At 59.0% G+C, this 26,278-nt stretch overlaps 3 protein-coding genes across 3 annotated transcripts; 2 read left to right on the top strand and 1 right to left on the bottom strand.

Annotated features, from left to right (window-relative positions):
* The first annotated feature begins 6 nt into the window (after positions 1-6).
* On the top strand, positions 7-11,743 carry TESK1 (testis associated actin remodelling kinase 1). The gene is made up of 10 exons (XM_042028619.1): positions 7-187; positions 6,980-7,101; positions 7,240-7,288; positions 7,512-7,658; positions 7,836-7,918; positions 8,266-8,356; positions 8,585-8,668; positions 9,123-9,212; positions 9,374-9,524; positions 9,766-11,743. The coding sequence occupies exons 2-10, from the start codon at positions 7,007-7,009 to the stop codon at positions 10,806-10,808; spliced, it is 1,833 nt and encodes a 610-aa protein (XP_041884553.1). The 5' UTR covers positions 7-187; positions 6,980-7,006; the 3' UTR covers positions 10,809-11,743.
* Positions 11,744-11,991: 248 nt separating this feature from the next.
* Positions 11,992-16,772, bottom strand: LOC121664925 (B-cell differentiation antigen CD72-like). The gene is made up of 8 exons (XM_042028622.1): positions 16,581-16,772; positions 16,406-16,495; positions 16,112-16,198; positions 15,268-15,582; positions 14,878-15,026; positions 14,384-14,535; positions 13,324-13,491; positions 11,992-12,959 (listed from the first exon to the last, which is right to left on the bottom strand). The coding sequence occupies exons 1-7, from the start codon at positions 16,657-16,659 to the stop codon at positions 13,353-13,355; spliced, it is 1,011 nt and encodes a 336-aa protein (XP_041884556.1). The 5' UTR covers positions 16,660-16,772; the 3' UTR covers positions 11,992-12,959; positions 13,324-13,352.
* A 79-nt stretch (positions 16,773-16,851) lies between these two features.
* Positions 16,852-21,112, top strand: LOC121664924 (B-cell differentiation antigen CD72-like). The gene is made up of 6 exons (XM_042028620.1): positions 16,852-18,478; positions 18,578-18,676; positions 19,522-19,836; positions 19,966-20,114; positions 20,336-20,427; positions 20,759-21,112. The coding sequence occupies exons 1-6, from the start codon at positions 18,217-18,219 to the stop codon at positions 20,904-20,906; spliced, it is 1,065 nt and encodes a 354-aa protein (XP_041884554.1). The 5' UTR covers positions 16,852-18,216; the 3' UTR covers positions 20,907-21,112.
* The last annotated feature ends 5,166 nt before the right edge of the window (positions 21,113-26,278 follow it).

The following is a 26,278-nucleotide window of genomic DNA, read 5'->3' as shown; positions in this document are numbered from 1 at the left end:
GGAATGGGAGAAGCTGCCGCGGCGGCCCGGGGAGGGCGAGGGGGAGGCGGCGGGGCCGTGGCCGGGCTGCGGGCGGCTGCGGCCCTCCTCGTACCGGGCGCTGCGCAGCGCCGTCTCCACCCTGGCGCGCATCGACGACTTCTACTGCGAGAAGATCGGGGCCGGCTTCTTCTCCGAGGTCTTCAAGGTGTGCGGGGCGGGAGCGGGTATGGCGGTCCGCGGGGCATCCCGCCGGGATCGGGCATCCCCCGGGACCGCGGCAACAACGCAGCCCCGGCCGCACCCTCGACTCGGGACTGTGGTCCCCACCTCCAGCCCCGGCAGCCGGGCGAGCCGGGGGGTGCTCGAGGCGGTGCCGTGCGGCGGGGACATGGGGACCCCGCCGCCCGCCCCGTCCCGGCCGGGGCGTTGTGCCTCCATCGCCCCGAGCAGGGGGAGGGGAGCGCCGGCTCTGTTTGCAGCCGGGAAGGCTGAGCGCTCCGAGCGCTGCGCCGTGGGTTGCGCGGGGGGTCGGGTGGCGGGCAGCCCAGCCCCGGGGACCCCTGTCGACAGGCTGGAGACGCGAACCCACCCAGGGTGTGCCTGTGGCAGGGAATCCAGGCGACATTCCTAGCCACTCCAAGGTGATGTCCGGCGTTGCCGGGCCTGCTGGGCAGGTGATGTGCAGGATTCCCCACGGGAGCCCCACGAAGGTGTCTGGCTGTGGGACAGGGGTGTGATGCCGTAGAACGGCACGGAGCTGGGACCCCAGAGCTGTCTTTGTCCTCCGTCCTCTCTGGGGCTCTCAGGGTGGGGATGCCTGTGTGTGGTCCGTGCCTAGGATAGGGGTGTGTGAGTGCTGGTGGGGAGCTCAGGGTCTCCAACAGTGAAGCAGGGGTGCGTGGTGACAGTATCCTGCCAGCCCAGTGCGCTGCTGCTGGGGACGAAGGGCTGTGCCTCGGTGTCAGCACCACCTCTCCCGGCAGAGGGGAGGTGTGTGCATGTGTTGTTTTGTGCCTCAGCATCACTGAAGGTGCCATAAGCCACTGGGCGAGGACTGTCCCTAAGTGGTGATCGATCTAGCGGCTTCATATCCCTCAAAGAGCAGCTTAGGGCTGGGCACAACCCCCACTGCCTGCCACCACAGTCACTGGGGTCACAGGCAGCGCAACTGGGCATCCGCATCCTGGCAGTACCCTGGGGACCCTCTCCAGCCCTGACACCATTCCCCACTCAGCAGGGAGACCCCCAAGACCCATCTCCTCTTCAGCCACAAAAGAGGTGTCCTGTGAGGGGCATGGAAGGTGTGCAGTGGGGTCCCTCTCCTCCGTGTTCCCTCCTGGAGCTCCCAGTGGAGCCATGACCTCCCTGCTGGCTGGGTTCCTGCTATTGATCTCTGGCTTGGAGCGCACAGCAGCACCTTGGAGCAGAGGGAGGCATTTAATAAAGTCAGGCGTGGATATGGCTCTTTAATAATGGATGCTTCCGTGTCTCAGCAAGGCCACAGTCTCTTCTTGCCTCACTGTTTGTTTTGCCAGTCTCTGCAGGAGCCACAAAATGCTCCTTCTCCCACACATTATGTTCTTGTGGGGCTGCTGGCATGTAGGATTTGGGAGACTGGCAAAGGTTGAGGGGTGGGATGGGGATCAGGAGTCGACATGCGTGCATGGTGGCAAGGAAGCAGGGACGGGAGAGGGCCAGATGGGGCTTTGTGCTCGTGCGGTGGGTTGAGTCCAAGAGCTCAGCAGGATGGTGGGGTAAGCCTGGGATCTGAGCTGGGGTTTGGCTGCCTGAGCTTGCGAGGAGGACAGAGCTTGGCAGGGCAGCCCAGGACCCATTTTCCTCCCACCTCCCTTGTTTCTTCTATAGCTTTCCAAGGCTTGTGGGCACTTGAATCTGCCTCCTCTGTGTGGCTGCCGAGTCCTATGTCATTCCAGCCTTGGTGGGTGTGGGGGACAGGGAGGGAACCTGGGTATCTCTGCCCCTGCACAGGTAGCTCAGTCCTGGTGTGCACCTGAGCCAGGGCCAGGCAGGGTGCTGGCAAGCTTCTGACTGTCTTCTCAGCAGTGAAGCCAAAGGGCTCAGAGTGTCCGAGCCCTGGTGTCCCAAGCTAGCTGCTCCAATCCTGCTCCAGCCAAGCACCTCTCTCAGAAGGGCTGTCCAGAGCAAACAGGAGACACCAGTGACAAGAAGCTGCTCTTTTTCATGGCGCTTGTTCATAGCTGATCCCCCACTGTGCTGCAGAGCAGGCCTGTTTTCCCTCTGGAGCAGCTGGTTCTCATTGCCTTTCCCTGTGCAATTTCAGAGGCACTAGCCCCCCCGTTTTCTCAGATACACAGACATTGCAGGAAGCCACCTCTCTATTTCCAATTGACTGAGCAGATTGAGCCAGGTCTGTTTGTGCCAGGCATTTTCTCCAGCCCTTAAACCACTGTTGCATGTCTTCCCCAAATCCCGCTCTTACTTTCCCATGCGCTGTCTGCAGCAGACATGGGGGCTGTGGGCAGCATCCTTGGGGCTGTATCCAGAGGTCTTCACTCATCTGAGTCTCAGCCTTATGCCCTGATGTTGCACATCCTCTTGGAAATGCCATTTCCCAGGGTGCACCTCTATGATGTGCTCTGCCTAGCGCCCCATTTCCACGGCATTTTGTGTGTGTGTGTGTGTGTGGATTAGCAGCTCCCAGCACAGCCAGAGCTCAGGAGAAGGTTTTGGCATTGCTGTCACATGCCTGTCTCTGCTCGCTTCCCCGCCAACCTTTGGGATTTTCTATTTACTTCCAATTTTCCGGTGCAACTAATGGAGCAGCTCACTCCCTCTTATCTGCTGCCCTTCATCAGGGACCTTGTCTTGTTTTATGGAGAGTGAAGCAGCGTGACACCGATGGGGAAACTAAGGCAAGGAGGGAGGAAGTGAATTTGCCAAGGTCAGCCAGCCGTGGCAAGGCTGGGAGCAGGCCTGGCCCCACAGTTGCCGCTTGGGAGTCCTGGGCACGGGAAATGTGTTGTGCTTACCAGCTGGAGATCTGCCAGCACCTCTCCTGCTCTATCATGGGGCATGCTCCAGGCTTGCCAGTGAGGGCAGGCAGTGATCTGCCACCGCGGTGCAACACTGGCACTGCTGTGGCTCCTCGTGTGCCCACAATGTCACTCCTGGGAGAACAGGAGGTGGGGGCTCAAACACTCTCCAGGAGCAGGTGCTTTGTCTCTTCCTCAAAGTCTGTCTTGACTGATTCTGCCTTCTCTGTTTGATGGGCACGTTTCCCAGTCCCACCCGGTTGTGTTATTGGGATTCCTGTGAGCTCAGATGCAGCTGTTGTGGGTGGCTGTGGGGTAACCAGTGGCATTGCTAGCTCCCTTGCCCCGCTCCTGTCTTCCGCACAGAACTCTGCAGTGAGGGGTGCAGGGTGGTGTCCCTGTGTGACTGTGCCTTGCCTGTGTGGGGCAGGGGGCAAGGGAATATGCAGAGAGTGGGGCTGTGTGCCAGGCTGTCCTCAGTGCAGGGTGCAGGGGGGCTGGCTGCTGAGGCCTTCGAGCGGGGAGATGTCAGGGAGCTTTGCCCCATGTCTAGACGGGAGCGCTGGCTGTGGGGAGGGAGCAGGCCGTCTGCTTGCTCTGATTAGCATGCTCTTTAAATAAGACTCTAATTTCCGCTGTTAAAAGAGCTCAGATCCCTTGTGCCCAGGCTGGGGCTGCCGCCAGCCTGTCCCATCCCCCAGCCCTGTGTGCTGGCAACAGATGGGATGGGGACCAACGTGCCATGGCACCCCGGCTCAGCCACGGTAGCCCCATGAAGTGCCCAGTGAATCAGCCATGTGGGATGCCAGGGAGCATCGGTGAGGGGTGAGGGCTTGCCTGTTTCCTGGGGGGGGGACAAGTAGCTTGCCCTCCCCCTGCAGCCCCATACGGCTGCCCGGCTGAGCTCAGCTCTGGGGAACGCGCTGGGATTCCTGGGCGCCATCCCAGAGTTCGTGAGAGAGTCGAGAGGAGAGACCTTCCTGCCCGAGGAGGTTGTGCTGCCCGCTGCCTTCCCTGGATGTCAGTGAGGGAGGAAACCCCCTTAGTGAGGGGCTTCAATCCCCTGGGGTCGTGGCTTGTGCCCTTTGCTGCTGTGTGTGCATCAGAGGGCGCCCAGGGCTCTGAGCTGGTGCTAGCATCTGGACAGACTGGGTAAATAAGGCCAGTGCATGTGAGATCCATGGGAAGGGAGCATAACTCCTTCCCTGCTTATCAAGGTATGGGCTGGCCTTGAGCCACAGATCTTGCAGGGGAGATGGCAGAACAGGGCCTCACAAGTGAGCTCAGGACATTAGACACCCTCAAGGACCCATGGGCATGGGGCTGGGAGCCCCTGGAGCCCTTCCTGCCCCTGGGGATGGAGTCATGGAAAAAGACATCAGAGCAGGGCTGTATGGGCCAGGAGCTTCTGGGATCCCTGAGATAATTCCTGGAGAAGCAGCTTTCACCAGACCTTCCCTCCCCGAGTCTGCCTCTCCTCTAATCTTAAGGTGTCCAACAGCACATGACTGCACTCAGACCTCACCCAGCTTATTCCAATGGCAGGTGGCTTTTTAATGAGGAATTAAGCCACAGGCACATGTCGACCGTGTGGGGCTGAGCTGGTGCCCACCAGACGCTGCTCCCTGATGCGGGGCTGCTGCTGCTTGCAGGGAGCTGGGCGGCCCTATGGCACATGGCCACCGAGTGCCAGCATTGTGTGTGCCGCGCGGCATTCCCGACGTGGGCGCGTGGCGCCGGAGCCTTGCCGCCTCCAGCCGTCCCGGCGGGGATGAGCCTGCCTGCGCCACTGAGCCGGGTCCTGCCGTCTGGCAGCTGCTGGTCCCAGCCAAACTGACCGAGCCAGTCCTGTCAGCTGCACATGGCTTGGGAAAGGAAGGAAGCACTGCCGCCGGGAGAGCTGGGTCAGGAGTGATGGGTTTTGCTGGGCAGCAGCTAGCACCAGGGGCTTGGCAAGGCTTTGGATCCTGCTGGCCTTGTCCACGCTCTGGCTTCCTCAGCCCCCAGCTCCATGGGGAGCTGGAGGAACCAAGGGAGACTGTGCCCACCCTGCTTTCATCATGCAGGCCTCCTCCTTAAAGCTTGCACTGAAGCCTGGCTGAGAGCCCAGCTTCTGTTTCTGGTGGTGCCCTCAGCTGCCCTGCCGACAAGGATGAGGTGGACAGAAGACAGCGATGGTGGGGATGGGGTGGGGTTGCCCCTTGCCCTTGGTCCAGGTGTGACCAAGGAGTCCTGGGGCAGGAGTCCAGCATGATGTTGGCAGCAGTTGCAGGTGCTGCTGGGCAATGGTGTGGTGAGCAGAGTAGTGAGCACTGGGACGACTTGGAGCACCATTAGATGGAGCGCTCTGGGTGCTCCCCACAGCAGACACTGCAGTGTCACCCTGAGACAGGCTCAGTATGTCCAGTGCTCAGCAAGGAGGAGGCATGGGGAAATCCACCCTCCCTTCTCCCTGCAGCATGGTGGAGTGCCAGGATAGGGACCTGTGGTGGTAGGTATCTGAGGTGTCCCTTTCCCACTCGTCCAGGGTCCATTCTGAGCTCTGCTGTCACGTGGCTCATGTCGGTGGGTCAGGAATGCCAGCTGGCTGTCTGGGACTGGCTGGAGGTGACAAAGGTGTAACTGGAGCAGGGCGCCCACAGGCAGGTGTCTGCTGAATTATTCAAAGTCTCTCCATGATCTCAGTGAGCTGATGGTGGCACAGCCTCTCACTTCCACTCTGACTGGGACTGGTTTGGCATCAGTGCACACAGACATGTAGAGGGATCTTCACAGAGCACTCATTTCCCCCAGGCCCTTTTGAAGGGATGTGTTGCTGCCCCATCCCCTGGGTATTTTCTGCTGGATAGATCCATGGCATGCACCCCAGGACAGCTGCTCCCTGAGCAATGCCAGTCATGGGGTGAGAGGAGAGCCCTGGAGGGCCCAGCATGCCAGCTTCCCTCTGTTGTGGTGGGGACAAGGGCCAAGCTGCAAGCTGGATGGGGGTGCTGGGGATCCTGCCTCCAGCCAACCCCCTGTGTTTTGCCTGGGAAGGCAATCCCTGAGGTGAGGGGTGTTGTGGGGGTGTTGTGGGGCTGGCAGCGGCTCAACAGCCTCAGCCAGCATCGACTAAAAAGGACAAGAGCAGGGAGCTGACGGCAGCGCTGAGGAATGCCTGCGCCTCCGTGCACAGCTCCGTGTGTGCTGGGGGGGCAGCTGGGATCCATGGGGTTGTCCCCCCAGGCAGCTGCTGCTCCAAGGCGGGGGTGGCATCCCACCCCCAGCACCTGCTCAGGAGGGGACCCTCAGCACTGGTTTGGCCCCCCCATGACAGTGCTGGGTCAGGGCATCCTGTGCTCTTCCCTTGCCCTGGACATGCCAGGGAGCTGCAGATGGATGGGGTGTCCGTGCTTGGCCATGCTCCAGCTGCTGTTCTTGGCAGGGGACCAGGCCCCCAGATCGTATGACAGCATCGGGCTGGGGCTGGCTAAATATACAGCTCATCCGAGCACCATGCCCTGCCAGGCTGGGGTCAAGCACTACGGAAGTGTTTGCCACACCTAGAGCTGGTTCTGAGGGGCATTGTGCCCCCTTTCTTCTCCACCCCATGCTGGTAGGGTCTGGCTAGGTGGTGCTGACCTGAAAAAAGCCCTCCCTGGTGCTCCCCAGTCCTGCACCTGCCTGTTTCTACAGTAGGGCTGTGCTCACAGCTTGTGGGAGCTGTTGTTGCCTCTCGGGAGTTCAGGGCAGTGTAGTGCGGTGGAGGGAGCATAACAGGGTGCCCCAGCGAGGATGGGGATGTGTGTCATCAGTACTGGGAGTGCTTGGAGATGTGGGGAGAGTGCCCCTCTAGCCCTAGTGGTCGCTGGGGTGCCATATGCCTTGGGCACATGGGATGCTTAGCACCTCTTCTGGGGCTGGGGTGGGAGCCACGTGAAGCGTGGTGTCCATGGGGGCTGCAGAGGTACATGGGGCTCAGCCTGTCCTGCATCCCCCTCCAGGTGCGGCACCGCCAGTCGGGGCAGATCATGGTGCTGAAGATGAACAAGCTGACCAGCAACCGGGGCAACATGCTGCGGGAGGTGCAGCTGATGAACCGCCTCTCGCACCCCAACATCCTCAGGTACGACCTGCTCCCCCACTGCCGGCCCCATTGCCCCCCTTTTCCCTAGCCTGGGGGTTTGGAGCTACTGCTGATGCTGGATAAGCTCCTGGGGCTGGTCCCTGCCACAGCCACCCTCAGGTCCCCTCTATCTCACAGGTTCATGGGGGTGTGTGTGCACCAGGGACAGCTGCACGCGCTGACAGAGGTAAGAGTGTGGCAGCAGCTGTGAGTCTTGGGGTTCCTGCAAGCCTGGGGAAGGGACAGTGATACCTGTGGGGACACATTCTTGGCCTGAGACATGTGCATGCAAGGCCTGCTGGGAGGCTGTGCTGTGGGGTGGTTGGAAGATGCATTAGGATGAGAGATGGGCAGCCAGTGTTGTGGGCGGGAGGGACACAGTGATGCGATGGTCTGGCTCTCCCCATCAGTACATCAACGGTGGGAACCTGGAGCAGCTGCTGGACAGCCCTGTGCCCCTCTCCTGGTCCATGCGTGTCAAGCTGGCCCTCGACATCGCCCATGGCCTACGCTACCTGCACTCCAAGGGCATTTTCCACCGCGACCTCACCTCCAAGGTACAGGATGCTCCAAGGCCCTGCGTTGCCCTCCTTGTCCCATACCCGTGTTGCTGCCTTGCTGCCCCAGGCGTGGCAGGCTGGGGAGCAGGAGGCTGTGTTGTGCTGGGGTGTCCTGGGAGCCCCAGAGAGGCAGGGCTGGTGCAGTTGGTGTGACAGGTCCTCCTGTGCCCCCAGAACTGCCTGGTGCGCTGCGAGGCCAGTGGCTACACAGCTGTAGTGGGTGACTTCGGCTTGGCGGAAAAGATCCCCACCTACAGGTACGTGGGCAGCATCCATCTGTCCATCCCCATCCCTGGAGCCCACCCAGAGCACAGGCTGGAGAGGGATGGACATTGGGGATGCAGCTAAAAGGGTAGAAATGGGGGTGGTGAGGTGGTCCCTGGCAGGGGGGACTCCAGGAGCAGGTGGACACATTTGGGAATGGCTGGGAGGGGATGAAGAAGGGGGTGGTGTGGTTGGGAAGAGATGCGTTTGTAGGGTGCATGGAGGAGGGTTAGCCCAGGAAGGGAGATGGAGATGGTGATTTGGACTGCTGCAGCAGAAGGGGGGAAGGTTGGACATTTGGGGGACTGGGAAGCTCCTGATACTCCACCATGTCTCCCAGTGAGGGCAGCGAGAAGGAGCCGCTGGCCGTGGTGGGCTCCCCGTACTGGATGGCACCCGAGGTGCTGCGTGGGGAGATCTACAACGAGAAGGTGAGGCTGCCCTGCATGGGGCTTTACTCAGGCTTGTGCTGCCACTGGTTTGCAGAGTTTGCAGTCCTGGGGTGCACCTAGAGGGAAGGAATGGGGCATCCCTCTGGTGACAAGGTGGCAGAGCCCCAGTGTGGCTCTGCAGGGAGGAGCAGGGCTGTGGCCTTGCAGAATGGTGGGCACATCACCTCAGGGCTGCGGCACACCGCCCTGACTCCCCACTCTCTGCAGGCCGATGTGTTTGCATACGGCATCATCCTGTGTGAGACCATCGCTCGTGTCCCAGCTGACCCTGACTACCTGCCCCGCACTGAGGTGACTCTCTGGGATGGGAACAGGGGGAGCTGTGGGTAGCAGCACTGGGGCTGGGACCACTTCATCAAACAGAGGGGGGCATTCTGTGTTGGGCAGAGACCCATGTGCAGGACTGGTCCCACATCTCAGGGCAGGGGTGCTGTGTCCCGCTTGCTGTCCAGGGAGGGGTGGTCTCTGCTAGTAACCTCAGAACCCAATAGTCAGCCTGAGCAGAACAGGACAATTGGATTCAGGCAGAGAGCAGAAGAGATATCTGTGTCCCAGCATCCCCCAACCTTACCCCAATTTGGGGTGACATCAGGGTCCTCCTCTGTGTCCCAGCTGGGGTGCTTCCAGGTCCACAGCCCTGTGTGACAGCACAGGGTGGGGGGTGGTGCCAGGCCGTATTGGGTCCCCTGGGCCTGGTGGTGCTCCAGGAGACCCAACCTCACTCTTCTTCCTTTCCCTGGTGCAGGATTTTGGTCTGGACGTCACCACTTTCCGCACCATGGTGGGAATTGACTGCCCGGCGGCCTTCCTCCAGCTGGCTTTTCACTGCTGCAGTGTGAGACTCCCACCTCCACTGCCCTTCCCTGCCAGCACAGGCGGGCAGGACAGGCTGCCTTGCCTGCTCACAGGAAGAGCAGGGAGCTGCCTTTGCTATGCAAGGCTCCCTGGGGTGCTTGAGGAGGCACAGACCTGACGGGGAATTCCTCCTGCCCACAGATGGAGCCCACCTCCCGCCCCTCATTCCTGGAAATCACGCAGTGCCTGGAGAGCATCCTGCAGCACCAGCTGAGAGCCGAGGGTGCCGGGGCCACCCTGTTCGGCATCGGGGAGAGCCTGTCTGCATCTGGAACTGCAGCCGCACTCAGTGGTATGTGGGCGCCTCGGGGACAGGCCGTAGCAGGGTGCAAAGATGGGGGAGTGTGAGGTGTCCCGTCCTACCCCATCAGCTGTAGGGGAAGGAGACAGGGGCGTGTGATGTCTGCAGGATGGAGCTGGCCCCTGTTCCTCCCTTGGGGTGTGCCCCATAGTTATTGGGTGCCCAACACCCCATAGCACCATGCACAGGCAGCTGCTGGCTGCTGGTAACACTCTCCTGTGCCCGTGTCCAGGAGTGACCAGGAGGTCAGCCAGCCATACCGAGCAGTCGCCCCTGCATGAGGTGGGGACACAGCACCTGCAGCCAGACCAGCGCCTGTCCCGCAGCCAGTCTGACATGTTCCCTCCCAAGCCACCTGCCCTGCTGTGGCCGCTGGAGCCTTACAGCGGGGCCAGGTCCAAGGAGATGTCCCCCCGTGTCAACCCGTTCTCCCAGCGTGAGGACCTGAAGGGGGGGAAGATCAAGCTCTTTGATACGCCGAGCAAGTCGGTCATCTCGCTCACCTTCAACCTGCCACCCCCCGCCGCGCTGCAGCTCAGCTCCCCGGTGACACCTGAGCCCGCCATGGAGGTGCAGTGTGACTTCTCAGCACCCACCACCAGCCCCCGCAAGTGCCACTCTCTGCCCTCCTCTCCTGAGCTGCCCCACCGGGGGGGCCTGGAGCTGGGTGTGGGGTCCCCTCATCCCACTGATGACGCCCAGCCCCCCGCCCTCCTTCCTCCCCCAGCGTGGGGAAGAGCCTCTACCCCCAGCTCCAGGGCAGAGGAGCAGATGGACTGCGGCCCAGACAGCTCTGAGCCGCCGCAGCCCGCCCCACTCCCCCTCAGCAGCAACTTCATCCGCACCGCATCCTTGGGCACACAGCCCTGGCAGCCAGACGTGCGAGCCCCCAACGGGCTCCTCATCAACAACAACCATGTGATGGTCAGCAAACCTCTGGCCTGGGGCAGTGGGCTGGAGCACGGCTTCTCCGAGCTCAGCATCTCCTGTGCGGCGGCGCTGGAGCGGACGGAGCGCTCGGCCATGCTGCCTGGGCACAGCTCTGGTGCCATGCTGGAGCAGGATGATGTGCTGCCCTGCCCCGGCTGCTGCCTGAGTCCTTTCAGCTTCAGCTTTGCCTCCATCTGCCACCGGCCAGCACCCAGCCCGCCCCGCTACCAGAACCTCAACTGCGAGGCCAAAAGCCTCATCTGCCATGATAGGGGCCAACACCAGAAAGCCCTGGGGCCAGTGCTGGCTGAGCCCAGCCTGAAGCTGCCGGAGGCACAGTCCTAGTGATGGGGACTCCAGGGCTTGCACCCCTCTGCAGCCACAGCACTGGGCAGTGCAGGAGCTTGGCACGTCCCCACGGTCTGTCCTCACTCGGCACGTGGTGGCCACCAGTGGCTGTTGTGCCAAGTGCTGTGGCTGCCGTGGCGCTGCCCAGGCACTCGGGCACCCACCCCACCAGGATCAGCCTTGGGGATCTGCAGGGAACCCTGGAGGTGGGCTGGGTCTCTGCTGGGGACCAAAGTGCAATAACACTGCTGCCCTGAGCACTGCCCCAAGCGGCAGGGCTGGTCCCCCGTGGGGGCCACGGGGCTCAAGCCCTGGATCCAGGACCCCCTTTCCCCAAGGGCTCACCCCTCTGCAGGCTCTTGCAGAGGGGTTTACAATGAGCCTGCTACCTTGGGAGAACTGGGAGTTCCTTGCACCCAGGTGGGTGAGAGGGACTGGGCTGGGGTAGAGAGGTCAGCGTGTGTATGTGTGTTTTTGGGGATCCTGGGGGGCTGGTGGGTGAACCCACAAGCGCGGGGAGCACAGCCAGTCCCTGACACGGGGAGAAGAGGGCAGGGGACCGTAGAGGGGCAATGCCCATGGGCAGTGCACGGGGAGGATTGCCAGCACTGGGGTTGTCCCTGCCTGACCGATGCAGGGGGTTGGGTGCTGAGTCAGCACAGCGCCTCACATCCCCCTGGCACCCAGGTTTGGGAGCAGGATGCTGGCAGAGGGGCCAGGATGCCATCCTGGCATCATGGGGATGGGGCCAGTGGGCAGCACAGCTAGGCTGCCTGGCCCCCGGCAAGGGTGGGAGCCGGCTTTCCTCCCTCCTGCACAATGCACTGGTGAATGCAGAACTCTTTGTGTTTTTTATTATTATTAATAATAATTGCTAGTAATATATACCCAGCTTATTTAAAGTGTTCAATAAAAACTGAATGTCCCAGCAACTCAGACTGCTGGTTCTGTCTCTTGGATGCACATCAGATGTCGGCCCAGAAGTTTGCATGGTCTTGCCTGGGCATTCTGGGGAACTCCTCCAGGACTGCAAAGCAGCCTTGCTCAGCCCAAGATCTCAACTCCCCTGAAGCGCCCATCTCAATTGAGATGGCTTCAGACAAATTCCCATTCATTATTTAGGTCCTTTGGGTTTGTGCCCTTGAGCCCGTGTTTGTCATGGTACACAAGAAAGCAAAGAGCAGATGAACTGGGTCTCTTTATTGCTACAAAGTGGGTTCAGCGGACAAGACAGACAAGTGACACGTGCCACCTCCAAAAAGCCTGCCTTTAACACCCTTTTGCTCTTCATGCAAGCTCACTCACATTGCAGTTAATCAGCTATATATGGCACACACAACCCCATCATAAATCGAGGGCATTTTCGCCTGGTTGAGCACAACTTCCTCTGCTCTCACCTGGCTGCAGTGTTACATCAGGGCTGCTTTGCTTAATCTTCACATGTGCACATGTGTAGCAGCTATTTAAAGTCCGGATGAGTTGTCTCGCAAAGCGTCAGCCTGCTACACGTGCCTGAGTTAACTTTTGCTTTTGAAAGGCACAATCACACCATAGGACCCTAAAGGTCACTGCTCTACTTTCTAATTAGCGCAAAAAAAATCCCCAAACGTCAGCACAGGCACCGGCCAGTTCAGGCTCAGCTTCCCTCCTTGGGCGCCGAGGCTTTGCCGAGGCCGTTGAGTGCTGGGTTGTCTGAAAGCCATGGCCAAGCTGCTCCTGCAGTGGGGTCAGGCAGAAAATTCCTGCTGTGGGGAGGGGACTGCGTGGAGGGTGGGGCTGTGCTGTCCCCAGCACCTACTCCTGGCATGCCAGCACTGCAGCTGTCTCCATGCTGGGCATGTGGCATGGCTCCAGCTCTGTCAGTGCTTGCTCCGTTCTGCAGCCGGTCCTGGGTTCCCCATTGCCCACCAGCCCTCATGCTCAGGAAAACCCAAAGTGTCCCATGCAGGTGTGGGGTGGGCTGTGGAGCCTGTACCACTCAGCCAAAGCACATCAGCTGGAGACAAAGGGCCACTGGGCATCAGTGGGAAGGACCTGGGTGGCCCAGGGGCAGCGGGCTGTGAGAGGGAAATGGTTTTCTTGAATGGATGGGATATCCTGGGCAAGGATGCAGCAAGGCTGGAGCAGAGGCAGTGCAGGATGCAGGTGCTGCAGGGGAAAGCAGAGGAGGGTGAGGGTGAAGGTGAAGGGGAGGGTGAGATGCTGCCCAGCCTCCACCACATGCAACAGGGCTGGGAAAGCACCTCACCAAGGGTTTTCCCCCATCTTGTCCCTTTGCTGAGCCATGGCTTCAGGTAGTCCTTGAGCAACCTCAGACTCAGAACACCTGTGGCAGCAAAGGGATGGAGGCAGGCTCCATCCAGCACAGGGAGGTGACTACATTCCTCTCCCTTTCCAAGGGAGGGGGTCAACATGCCCCAGGCGGAGCTGCAGGCTCCCCGCTTTCCTCCCTACACACCCCACAGGCCCCGTGCATCCCAGACTCAGCAGAACCTGGTGTGGGCAGACTCACCACAGCAGTGCTGGGGCCAGCAGCCATCATCACCTGAAAGGGAGGCTTGGCCCTGCTGCCTTCTCACAGATCCAGAGGTTCAGGTCTTTGGGACCAGTGCACTGGGTGGGTTTGATACTCCCTCGGCTTATTATGGCACAGGTTCCATTCGATTTTGACTGCCACGGCCTGAATGGGGAAACAACACATCAGGCACTGACATGTTCTTTCTACAAACCCGGCCGAGGCAGCTGCGGCTGCTGAGAGCTGCCTTTCATACACTGGCAGAGGAGGGGTTGGATGCTGCAGTCAAAGGGGGGATCCCCCAGTCCTCCCCTACTGATTTCACAGGCTGAAGGCTCAGCTGACACATCCCTGCACTTCCTCAGGCAGGCTGAGAAACACTTGTGCAAAAGGTTTGCAGTGCTTGCGACACCCCTTTAGCCTTCCCCCTCTCAGCCTCGATGCTGGGGGCTGTTCCATGCCTGCAGTGGGGAGAGCCAGGCCCTCCCTGAAGGCACGTGGATGACCAGAGGAGCTGGCCTGAGCCCTGGGTCTGCACTGGGGGCAGCCCCCGTGGCAGGGCTGAGGATGGAGGGCCAGGTACCCAGAACCTGGCCAGACAGGTTTGTTCCTCCCCAGTGCTCTCAGACACTGCAAGAGGAAGCAGCAGCAAGCTGAGGAGGTGGTGCACGTGGCAGGCAGGAGCCCAGGACTCTCCACAGACAGGAAGGCTTGATCTCCCTTTGGAGAGGAATCAAGAAGGCATGTGGGGGATAGAGGTGGTGCTCAAACACCTTGCCTAGGCCCCAAATAAAACCTGGGGTTTCTTCTATCCACTCTTGCTGCCTCCTGTTTCACATGCCCTGCATTTTACCCAGCCCCCTGAGTCTTGGCTTTCCATTTGCTTGTCCTCTAAGCATCTCATCACACCACTGCACCCACCTTCCCTCAGTCCCTGCTGCTCTGATGCTCTTTGTTTCCCAGGGCCTGTGCCTGGAACTGGGCACTGGTGGGATTTAAAATGCTTCCTAGAGCCATGCCAGAGGAAGGGAGTTTTGGCAAGAGTGCTGCCACGTACCTTTCGTAAAGGGATCCATCCACCCAGAACCAGGCCTCTGAGACCCCCTCACTCTCCGGATCCTCTTCCTCCAGCCAGCTGTATTCGTACCAGGGAAAACTGCCCTTCTGCAGTCCAATCCAGTAAGGGACATCTGCATTCTTCAGGAAGGTCTGGAGAAGAAGAAAAAGTGCCTCTCTATGTTTTATTCCATGCCACCTATGTACTGCAGTACTGTGTACTTAGCAGGAGGGTCATCATCTCGCCAAGGAGCCCCTGGGGCTGGAGCTTCTTGAGGCAGGACAGCTGAGCAGCCCTGGTGCCCTGCTCCAGCTTGGGAAACATCCAGGGGTGTCAGAGCCCTTCTGTCCAACGTCAACCACCAGCCATGTGCTCCAGAGAACAGCCTTGCACCCTCCAATGTTTTAGCAGGACAGGGGGCCCCCAGAACAGTGCTAGCCCATCTGGGGACCCCATCACTGGATCTCCTGCCCTCAGCTCCCCCAGCACCCTACCGGCACAGTCCAACGACTCCAGGATTTGGTGATCAGGAGCTGAGAATATGTCTTCTCACACTCATCTCTGCTGTCTTCCCATGTCTTCTTCTCCGAGGAGATGAAGAGGCACTTGCCCCTGTACAGCAGCCAGCCCGAAGGGCAGCAATCTGTGGGTAGGGGCATAGCTCAGGGGCTTGCTCAGCCACAGATGCCCTGGGAGGGAACAAGGAACAGCCCCACACCTTCCCAGTGGATATCACAGGCTCAGCATCTGCTCCAGGCATAGCTTCAGCCTTTGGACCACCCTGTCCACACCATGTGGCCAAAAAAGCCACATTTGCCCCTTGGCACCTGCTGAGGGGTGCCAGTCACCTGGAGCACCCCATCCCTGCTCCATCATCACTCTACCTATAGCTGTGCAGGAGCGCAGGAGGGCCACGGTGTTCTCGCTGTTGTTGAGCCTCCCCTGCACCTCCTGCACCTCCCTCTCTGTCTTGCTCAGGACCCCCGTGACATGACGCAGCTCCGCGTTCAGCCTGTTCAGCTCCAGCTGGCTGATGTTGCCCTCATGCCACGCTCGCTGCAGCTCTTCTCTGGCCCACGCCAGCTCCAGCTGTGTCTGCTCCAGGCTCTGCTCCCGTGCCCTCAGCTCCTGTGACAGGCGGCCCTGCTCAGCCGCGTGCTTGCGGGAGGTGTCCTGCAGGCTGCGGGTGACCTGCCAGTCTGGGGACAGAGTGGGTGAGCTGAGGCATAGGCTTGGGACAGTCCGGATGTGGGACTGACCCTGTTTAAGGCAGGAAGGATGGGCAGGGCAAGGCAGGGAGTTATCCATGCTGAGTGGGAAAGGATGGGAGGGAAGGGCACAGCAAGGAAGTGTACGGTTAAGGGTTGGGCAGGATCTGGCAGGGGAGAGCAGGGCAAGGCAGGATGGGGTGTAGGAGCAGAAGCAGCAGGTCAGGGGCAGGGAAGGTGCAGCAATATGAGGCTGGGCAGCGCCAGGATGCAAAAGAAAAGAAGCAGAAATGGAGAGTAAGGCAAGGAAGATGGATGATGGGAGGCAAAGGAGGTGGTCAGGATGTGCGAGGGATATAGGCCAGCTTGTGGCAGACAGGGCAGAGGGACTCACCAGTGAGTGTGCATGAGTATGCCTCTATTCACCCCCCCCCCGCTCACCCACAGCACCCACCCCAGCCCAGATGCCTCCCTGACCCAGCCACTCCCTGCCCCAAATGTTCACAGTCCCCTGACTCACAGCAAGCCCCCAGGGCCACAGCGGCCACCAGCAGCAGGCAAGTTGCCAGCAGACCCACAGGGAGGCACCACCGACGGGACCAGCGCCCTGCACAACACAACAGACCACAGGTATCACCTGAAGAGCTAGAAAACTGCTGGCAGCCCCCAGACCTCCTTCCTGCAGGCAGCAGAGTGGTGGCAAGGTGGCACAGATGGCATGGTGTGGGTGATGGGAGTGGGAGGACCCCAAAACACCACCCACTACTCACACCAGAACCATCCTGGGTCTGCTGGAATCCAGCTGGATACTCACCTGGGCTGGGCTCTGCCCCGTCCCCATCCTGCCCTGCCAGCGCTGGCTGCGTGTTGTCATAGGGGCTCTCTGCCTCATTCATGCTGAGGGCTGTTGGAGGAAGGCAGGGGAGAGCAGCTGAGGCCGTGGGGTTGAGCATGGCAGGGACAGCGTGGCGGGGCTGGTGGGCTCTCACCTGCCTCCAGTGCCTGGCTGGCCATGCTCCGGCCCCCCATCACCTTGGCAAACCTCAGGTCAGCATAAAGCTGGGCCATGTAGGCAAACGCTGGGCAAGCCCTGAGCCCTGCTGGCTCCCGCTCCGCACTGGGGATGCCTTTCTGAGATGTTCCTGTTCCTGGCGATTGCGCCGTCTCTCAGACGTGCAAAGGAGAAGTGCAGCCAGCATCTGCAGAAGCAGAAGTTTGCTCCGCACTGTAGCAGATGGGACCAGTGAGGCACGGCTGCGGGGACGAGCACCCTCTCATTGGTCCCAGAAACACTGGCCCATCCCCTCCCATGCCCTAAAAATGCTCATGGTCCCCCTCAGCACAGGGCAGGGCCAGGGCAGCACAGCCAGAGGTCACAGCAGTGGAAGAGCAAAGGACAGACCCAAATCCATGGGCTACGGGAGAGCTGGGGGAGAGCAGAGCAATCCTGAATACAGGAGCAAATTGCCATGTGGACAGCTCTGTGGAGGGCCGGAGGTCCTCACAGACAGGTATTTCCCCTCCCAGCCTCTGAGAATGGGAATTTCCCCATGATGTAATTTGTCCCACTGCCTCTCATCCCCTCCCCGGTCCCTGTCTAAGAAGATCCCAGCTTTGGCATTGCTCCAAAACACCCCCAGAGAGTTACAAAGATCAGTGACATCTCTTTGCCTTCCCTTCCCAAGACCACAATCCCAGCATTCACAACACCTTCTTCTTGGTCCCTCCAGGCCCTCAGCCTCTCAGAGGTCTCCACTGAACTGTGTCCAGAGAAGGGCAGGTTTCAGAAGGGATGCCCCCAAACCTTCCCACTGCCTCCCACTCCCACTGCCTTCCCACTGCCTCCCACTGTCTTCCAGATGGCATCTGAACACAGCCAGTCCCTGGGACAGCACTGGAGGCACACAGTGGTGCTGGTGGAGCACAGCATTACAAGGCCACTGTCCATCACCTCTGCAAGAGCAAGGGAGGTTCTTCCTCAGTGGAGAAAGGCAAAAATCAAAGCTAGCTTCAAAGGGGACAGGAAGGAGATTTGGAAAGCTAAAGGTTAGGCAGCCTCTGCTCAATCTCCTGGAAGAAAATGGAGCATGTCCTCCTGGGGATGCAGGGGCCCAGACCCAGGGAGGACATGCAGGGGAGAGGCCAGTGGGATTTATTGGGTGACTGCCCAATGTACCTCCTACTGCTGGGAAGCACTGGCCTTGGCATGAGGGGAAAGAAAAGGGGCCATTTGTCATGACCCTTCTGTGGCTGGGGTTTGGTTTTCCATAGTGTACTTGCTGGCAGAGTGGAGAAACGTGGCTATGATGAGAGGAGAAGTGAAAGCTTGTGCTGCAATGTAGAAATCCCTTTTAGGCACTAGGGCAGCAATGCTCAGAATCTGGAGCAGAGCACAAAGAAGAGGGAACTTCCATCCTGGATGGGGTCAGCACCAAAGCTACCTGTTCCCATCTGGAAGACAGACCTGCTCTCCCCTGCCCTAGGGAATTTGGTCAATTCTCTGTAGGCTGAGCCCTACATCTCTGCCAGATGCTCCAGCGCCGAGCTGCACCGCCCCAGTGCCATCCCAGGGGACACTGACCAATTTCGGGGTGCGGAGGACGGTAAGATGGTGGTGCCGGGCCAATGGCAGGGCGCGGGTGCCGTGGCCGTACTTTCCCCTCTGCCGCACCTCAGCACACTTCTGCTTCTGCAGAAACCAGCTGCTTTTGTCCTTTGAAGCGGAGCAGAGCCCGCAGGGCCATCGGGGCCGCTCGGGGCATGGCCCAGAGCGTGGTCTATGCCGACCTGAAGTTTGCCGCGGGCCCTCCATCCACCGTCCCCGATGAGGATGACAGTCCCTACGAGAACGTCCCGCTGGGGCCGGTGACAGCAGCGCCCAGCCCAGGTGGGAACCCGGCAGCAGCCGCTGCCGCGGGGACGCCCCGGAGCACGGTGGTGGCAGAGGGACCACGGGGTGATGCCTGCGGGTGCTGGTCTCTTGCAGGGCGCTGGACACGGCGATGGCGCGTCCCCAGAGCGCTGCTGGCAGCCAGCCTGCTCCTGCTGCTGCTGGTGGTGGCCGTCGTGGTTCTGGGGGCTTACTGTGAGTCGGTGACTGCCGCGGGGGGGGCAGCCGGGAGGGCGGCAGCAGGAGCGGGGTCGGGCTGGGCGAGGGACAGGCTGCTGGGGGCTGCCAGGGAGGAGGGGGCTGGGGCTGGGGTCCGGGGCTCTTGCTTGGCCACCAGGAGCTGCCTCCCACTGCCTTTCCCACTGCCTCCCACTGCCTTTCCCACTGCCTTTCCCACTGCCTTTCCCACTACCTCCCTTTGCCTCCCCTTTCCTCCCCTTGCCTTTTCCACTGCCTTCCACCGCCTTGCATTGCCTTCCCACTGCCTCCCACCCCTTCCCATGGTCTTGCCGCTGCCTTCCCACTACCTACCAATCCCTCCCACTGCCTCCCACTCCCTGTCACTGCCTCCCACTGTCTCCCACTTCCTCCCACAGTCTTCCCACTGCCTCCCACTCCCTCCCACTGCCTCCCACTCCCTCCCACTGCCTCCCACTGTCTTTCCACTGCCTCCCACTGCCTCCCACGGTGTTCCCACTGCCTTCCCACTGCCTCCCACTGCCTCCTACAGTGTTCCTGCTGCCTTCCCACTGCCTCCCACTGCCTCCCACTGCCTCCCACAGTGTTCCTGCTGCCTTCCCACTGCCTTCCCACTGCCTTCCACAGATTCTCATTGAGTCTCCTTGCCTTCCCAATGTCTCCCACTGCCTTCCAATGTCTCCCCTCCACTTGCCACCATGGGGGCTTCCTCTCCCTTCCCACTGGCACCCCCAGGACAATCTCCATCCACAGCCAGATACTCTTATCCTACTCTTCCTTGCTCGAGCCATGCCCCAGGCAAGGCCCCATGCCCACATCCAGCTCAACTGCTCTGTCCCCAGACTGGCAGGTCACCCGCAGCCTGCAGGACACCTCCCGTGAGCACATGGCCGAGCAGGGCCGCCTGTCACAGGAGCTGCGGGCACGGGAGCAGAGCCTGGAGCAGACACAGCTGGAGCTGGCATGGGCCAGAGAAGAGCTGCAACGAGTGTGGCACAAGTACAACATCACCCAGATGGAGCTGGAAAGCAGGAATGCTGAGCTGGGGCATACCCAGCAGGAGCTGGCTGTGTTGCAGGAGGAGGTGCAGGTGGTGCAGCGGAAGCTCAACACCAGCAAGAGCCTTGTGAACAGCCTGCGTGCCTGCGTGAACACAGGTAGAGCCTGATGGGGATGGGGCACAGGTGGTGTTGCTGCTGCGAAGATGCAGGGGCTGAACTCAGCCAGGCTGAGGCCCCTAAGCATCCACAGAAGGATGAGCACCTGAGCTGTGCCCCTGCCCCCAGATTGCTGCCCCAGTGGCTGGGTACTCTACAGGAGCAAGTGTCTCTACATCTCAATGGCAAAGAAGAGCTGGCAGGATAGCCACCAAGACTGTGCAGAGAGATCTGCTCAACTGCTGGTCCAAGATGACTGGTCATCATTGCTAGTGCCGGTACGGAGCAGGGGGGTTGTGGTACCCCAGGAGGGTGGGGCTGGACAGAGTCCTGCTGGGCCAGCTGCAGCACTATCTGTGGAGCTGGCGGGGTGGCACCATGAGCCCCGGGTTCCCATCCTGGAAGGCTGGGGGGAGAAGCACAGCCAGCCCTGGGGCTCCTGGGCACCTGGCAAGCACTGGCCATGAAGCAGGTGGTTGACAGCTTCTCTCCCTCCCAGCATTTTGTGCAGGCATCTAATGCAAGGTACTGGATTGGAGCAAGAATTTTTTATGAGGCAGGATCTTCTGTACGGAGGGACAGCAAATACCCGTAAGTGCAAAGAGTCCTTAGCACAAGCACCTGCCGTTTTGCCATGCTAGAAGGGTGCTGTTTTGCCCCTGTGACACCCCTCAGCAAAGGGGGTGATGGTCCCATGAGCAGAGCCCCAAGGGAGGGGGGTGAAGGTAGACCCAAGCTGTGGGGTGCAGTGCCAAATATCCAAGTGGCAGAGAAGAAGAGCAGGAGGAGGAATATGACACTTTCTCAGACTGGTCTGTGTGCCAGGTGCCCTGCCTGCCCCAGCAGTACAGGGATCTGTGGGAAGTGGTGTCCACGGTGAGGATGTTGTCACTGCTGCTCTGAGATGTGCCCTCTTTCCTAGGAAACGCTATAATTCAGACTGCTGGTCAGTAGGTAATGGGGAATTATGGAGTTTGACGTGCAAGAATCTCTTCCAGTGGATCTGCGAGAAATCCCCAAACCTGAGCAGTGCATCTGAGACCCGACCTCCTTTTCTGACCAAGGACTGACTGCTGCCACTCCCCTCCATCACTGAACTCAGGAACAGGACCTGGGGGTGTACCCTGGGACTCTGTCCCCTTTGCACACTGCCTCAATTGCCTTGCAAAGCTGCTGGGAAAGGGTGTGTCTATTTTAAAGCAAGGATTATGGAAAACAGACCTTATTCCCCTCTCCCACACTCATGCATACATGTATTATAGTGCTTTGTACTGTGCCCCTGCGTGTCCCTGTGTGCCCTGGCCAGCAGAGCTCTGACCAAGGTGTCCAGTGCAGAGCCCAACTCCCACTTTCTTGGTTACTCCAAGGCTGCCAGGGGTGCAGGATCTGCCATTTGCATCTTTTTGGAGCTGGGGGAGGACACATCGATGTCCTCAACCTGTCCGTTTTGGGGAGTCCTGTGGATTTACAGCCTGTCCCTTCTCTCAGTATTGACAGCTCTTGTCCTGTCCTTTCTCCTGCCTTCCTCACCTGCTCAGGGCTTTGGGCTGGTCCTGCCTGGAAAGGGTGCTGACAGTGGTGCCATCAGCATGAAAAACTGCTGGGAAGCCCTGAGACTGTATAGGAAATGAAGGAGTGCTGGGGAGCCTTGAGAACATGGTGGGTGAATGAGGAAACCATGGGAGGAAAATGAGTGCAGTGAAGAGCCCTAAGACCATGGGAGGTGAATGTGGGAATCCTGAGACCATGGAAAGAAAGGAGGTGCAGCGGAGCTGCAAATGAGGGTGCTCCTGAAAAAATGAAGGTGCACTGGTAAGACAATGGGAGAGAGGAGGGAGCACTGGGGAGACTTGGGAACATGAGGAAAAGGGGAGACCCCTGCCACCAAGGGGGAAAGATCCCTAAGAATGTGGTGGGACTTGATCTGCCAAAGGAGGGTGATGAGAGACGCCTGTCCAGGACCCACTTGGGGTGCGTGGGGGAATCCAGAAGGAGCACTGACCCTCCCTGTCTCACTTAGTGTTTCTGCAGAGAGGGGAATATGTTGGGAACCATTTTTCTGAGCTGGACTTGAGACAGCCAGCACAGCTTCATCACAAGTCCTGCCTAACCAACCCAGTGGCCTTCTACAATGGAGCAATTGCATCAGTGAACAAGGGAAGGGTTACATGTGTCTTCTGTCTGGACTTCTGTAAAGCCTTCAACACAGTCCCCCTCTAAACTGGAGAGAGATGGATTCGATGGGTGAACTGTACAGTGGGTAAGGTTGGACAGCTGCATCCAGAAGATAGTGCTCAGTGGCTCAGTGTCCTGATGTGGACATTGGTGATAATGTTGGCCCTCAGGGATCCACCTTGGGACCAATGTTATTAAGTGCTTTTGTCAACAACGTGAACAGTGGAATCAAGTGCACCCTCAGCAAGTTTGCATGTGATACCAAGCTGTGAGGTGTGTTTAACACACCTGAAGGACAGGATGCCATCCAGAGGGACCTGGACAAGCTTGAGGAGTGGTCCATGGGAACATCATGAGGTTTAACAAGACCAAGTGCTGGTGCTGCGCCTGGGTCAGGGCAAACCCCAGTACCAGCACAGGCTGGGCATGAACAGACCCAGAGCAGCCCTGCCCAGAAGGACTTGGGGGTGCTGTGGGTGAGAGGCTGGACATGCCCCGGCCATGGCACTCACAGCCCAGAGAGCCAAACGTGTCCTGGGCTGCACCCAGAGCCCCGTGGGCAGCAGGGGAGGGAGGGGATTGTGCCCCTCTGCTCCGCTCTGCTGAGACCCACCTGGAGCACTGCATCCAGCTCTGGGGTCCCAGCACAGGAGGGACAGGGACCTGCTGGAGCCACTCCAGAGGGGAGGCTACCAAGATGATCAGAGGGCTGGAACATCTCTCCTGTGAGGAGAATTGGGATCGTTCAGTGTGGAGAAGAGAAAGCTTCAGGGAAATCTTACTGTGGCCTTCCAGTACCAAAAGGGGCTACAAGAAAGCTGGAGAGAGACTGCACACAAGGGCTTGTAGCAAAAGCACAAGGGGAAATGGCTTCAAACTGAGGGCAGCTCCTGGGAGATCTTTCAGAGAAGGAGGCTGGTGGAGCCAGCCCAGTGGCACGGCAAGGCTGGGACAGGATTGCAGAAGGTCCCCTACAGCCTCAGCTATCATGCAAAACAAAGACTTGCTGTGTCTGGCTTGTCCTGGAGAGTCCAGACGTGGTCTCCCTGCTGCCCACAGAGGACAATGCTCCCTAGTCCTGAAGCCCTGAGCTCTAACCTCCACTGCCCAGAGGGTCGTAGTTGCCACTACAAGGACACACTGCAGATCCCATCCAGCCTCTGGTTCATGGGTCCCCATGCCAGTTCAGCATGGCTGCTTATTTGCCCATCTTGATGTGTGGGGTTTCTCCTTTCTTCCCAGCTGCAGGATTTGCACTTTTACCCACTCCAATATCAGCAGGCTCCCATCAAACCATTTCTCCAGGTCTCTCTGTACCCCGGTCCTGTCCTCCAGTACTCACACTACTGACCAGTTTGATACTGCCTGAGGCCACCCCCAACCCAACATCCAGTGCACTGATGAAGGCTCCAAGGAGGATAAACCCCAGGACTGACCTTTCAGTGATGGCCAAGGGAACAAGGGCATTGCTGACACCCACGGCAGCCCTCACACCATTCAGGTTTTCCACCCACCCTCTTCTCTTCTCCTGACTTCATATATCCCCACTGTGCCAGTGAGGAGACCATGGAAAACCATCTCCCAGACCTCAAAGGTTCATGATAAATGTTCCCCATTTTTCTCCCCTTATCCATAGCCCATTGTTCCCACAGCAGCAGGCAGGTCAGACAGGCATCACCTGCCCTTGGGAAATCCTGCCTGGCTTTCCCCACCCATCCTGGATGATCACATGCCCAGCAGGTGTCCTACATCTTCTTCCTGGTATCAAGGCAGAACAAAGCTCATCTCCAGACAGGTGATGTAGGGAGCCAGCAGCAAATAGTGACAGAGGCAAGGGGCAGCCAGGAAAGCTAACAGAGTCCTCAAGGGGACACCAATGACACCACCTTACCCACCTTCACAAGGTGCAAGAGGCCCCTCCCAAACCCCCCTCAGAGGAAAGCAGCAGAGGTGAGCTGGAAGGCTGCTACAGAGATCCCCTTGTTGAGGAATACCTCTGCTCCAGGTAGCTGGGCTGGCAAACTGCAGTTAGAGATGCAGATGGAAGTGGAGATTGAGCTCTGGGTGGGAGCCCAGCGCAAGAGGCTGGCTGTGAACTGCAAACCCCTGGGATAACACAGGGCAGGAAGATGGGTGGTGCCAGACAGGTAAATGGACACCGAGAGACACAGGGGGAGCTGGGAACTGCTGACCTTTTGGATAACAAAGGAGAGGGGTGACTAAAGCAAGGTGGATGGACAGAGAGAGGGGGTGGGAGAATAGGACCGAGGAAGAAGTGCAAGGCTTGAGCACAGGCAGACAGTGAGGGGATAAAAGCTATGGGGTTCCTTTGCTGGGGGTCCCTCCTCAGAGGAACCATCTCAAGCTGTTTCTGTGTTACTGCGCCGTGAATAAATGGCTTTGTGGAATGAGATATCTGAGCCTCTTCCATGGTGTGCCAGTTTGGCCAAATTTAGAAATATATCCTCTGAGAGAAGGCAGGTTACAAACCACCCCTCCCCCCACCAGGTTCGGGGAAAAAACCCTTTTTCCCCGAAGGAAAGTGAAAGAGATAAAAACTGTTTATTGAACAAACAAACAGGAAAAAAAAATACTAATGCTAAATAATGAAACTTCTTGCTGTAGAGAGAAAACCTGGGAAAATTTCAGAGTCCTTCCCCAGATCTCTCTCTTCCCCCTCCTTGGAGATGGGATGGGGTGATGGGCCTCCTCCAGGGCCAAGGCCTTGGTGCAAATTCCTCCCGATGTATTCTGATGTTGAAACCATCCAGCAGAGAAAAAAGGGGAAAAAACAAAGTCCCAGGAAAACAAAAGTTCAACTCTCCATCTCTCTCCAGAGAAAAAGAAAGCTGAAAACTGGCTGGAAAGCAAGCTGCTCACTCCTGCTCCCACCGCAGCTGAACGCAGAGAGCCATCTCTATCTCTGTGTGACCTTGAACAAGCTGCAAACTGCTTTGAAAAAGTTTTGCTTGGTTTTTCCTCCCCCCTCTCAGGCTCAGTTTAAAGGCATAGAAAGGTACACAAATTAATTTCTGGGCATGGGGCAGTGATAGGGGATACACATCATAAAGTCACCCCAAGACACATGGGAAACCTGGGGTTGAATCAGCAAGGAAACCTGGTCTAACTGTGTAAGTGGGGTGTAGGGGGAGCCAGGTGGGCACCTGTGGACTCACTGGAGCTGCCAGCTGTGAAGAGCCTTTGGTCCCTGCAGTAGGAGTCTCTGGCATTGGGAGTGTGACTGCCAGAGTCTCTTGAATGCTCAGGCTGGGAGGATTCCTAAACACCTTCCCTGGGTCACAGGAGCCAGAGCAGGGACTGGGGATGTCAACATGACCATGAGTGTGGAAGACAAAAATACAGCCTCTTTTCTATAAGTCTTGTTTTAAAATGCAGACACTTCTACTCATGGCTGGTGACGGTGGGACGGGTGCAGGTGGCCAGGATGGAACAACTTACTCGTTATACAACTTCCCATACAGCCCCTCAGGTTTGTCATGATGATTTCAATCACCTGCCTGCACAAAATGCTGGGAAGAGAGAAGCTGTTGACCACCTGCCCCATGCCCAGCATCCTGTTGGTGCCCAGGAGCCCCAGGTCTGGCTGTGTTCTTCCCTGTGGATTGCCATGGTGGGAACCTGGGGCCACAGTGGCACCCCAGCACCTCCCCAGATACTGCTGCTGCTGGCTCCATGGGACTCTGCAGAAATCCACCCTTCTGGGGTGACACAGCCCTTCCACTCTGTACCATCCGTGCTGGCCTTGGACCCTGGACCAGCAGTCAAGTGAATTTCCCTGTGCAGTCATAATGGCTGCTCAACCAGATCTTCTTTTCCACCAAGATGAAGAGACACTTGCTCCTGTAGGGCACCCAGCCCGAGGGGCAGCAGTCTAGGGACAAGATGAGTGCCCATGGGCATCACCCCATGGTCCCACTGCCACCAGCCGGTGCTCGCCCTGTGCTGGGCTATCCCTGTGGCAGTGAAGGCAGCTGGGTTCTCACACAGGCTAGACTCTGACAGCACCAGCCCCAGCAGCAGGTTCTTGTAGTGAATGTCATCCTCACTGGGGTCTGCAGGGCAGGTGAGGGCAGCAAGCAGGGGCCTCAGCAAACTTCAGGTCAGTGTGGGCCATACTCTGGGCCATGCAGGCAGCTGGGCAGCAGCAGCAGCCCAGGAACCCAGTCCTGTCCTTCTCCATTGTGGTCAGGTGGTAAACAGTGGCTAAGACCATACTGCATGGAGACACATCTTCATACACAGAAAA

This window comes from Corvus kubaryi, unplaced genomic scaffold, assembly GCF_017639235.1.
Source record: "Corvus kubaryi isolate FWS band 111438036 unplaced genomic scaffold, C.kubaryi_AGA036_p1.0 37308, whole genome shotgun sequence".
NCBI classification, from domain to species: Eukaryota; Metazoa; Chordata; class Aves; order Passeriformes; family Corvidae; genus Corvus; species Corvus kubaryi.
Note: the sequence above shows the minus strand (reverse complement) of the source record. Positions and strands in the feature narration are given on the sequence as shown.

Excerpts from the sequence above, each read along its gene's own strand:
- LOC121664925 (XM_042028622.1), bottom strand. The coding sequence starts at position 16,659 with ATGGCCCAGCTTTATGCTGACCTGAGGTTTGCCAAGGTGATGGGGGGC. Across the intron at positions 15,027-15,267 it reads GCGCTCCTGCACAGCTATAG|ATTGCTGCCCTTCGGGCTGG; the intron begins GTAGAGTGATGA and ends CCCTACCCACAG. Across the intron at positions 14,536-14,877 it reads GGAGTCGTTGGACTGTGCCG|ACCTTCCTGAAGAATGCAGA; the intron begins GTAGGGTGCTGG and ends CTTCTTCTCCAG.
- TESK1 (XM_042028619.1), top strand. The coding sequence starts at position 7,007 with ATGGTGCTGAAGATGAACAAGCTGACCAGCAACCGGGGCAACATGCTG. Across the intron at positions 7,289-7,511 it reads AGCTGCACGCGCTGACAGAG|TACATCAACGGTGGGAACCT; the intron begins GTAAGAGTGTGG and ends TCTCCCCATCAG. Across the intron at positions 9,525-9,765 it reads AACTGCAGCCGCACTCAGTG|GAGTGACCAGGAGGTCAGCC; the intron begins GTATGTGGGCGC and ends GCCCGTGTCCAG.
- LOC121664924 (XM_042028620.1), top strand. The coding sequence starts at position 18,217 with ATGGCAGGGCGCGGGTGCCGTGGCCGTACTTTCCCCTCTGCCGCACCT. Across the intron at positions 18,677-19,521 it reads CGTGGTTCTGGGGGCTTACT|ACTGGCAGGTCACCCGCAGC; the intron begins GTGAGTCGGTGA and ends CTCTGTCCCCAG. Across the intron at positions 20,115-20,335 it reads GGTCATCATTGCTAGTGCCG|CATTTTGTGCAGGCATCTAA; the intron begins GTACGGAGCAGG and ends TCTCCCTCCCAG.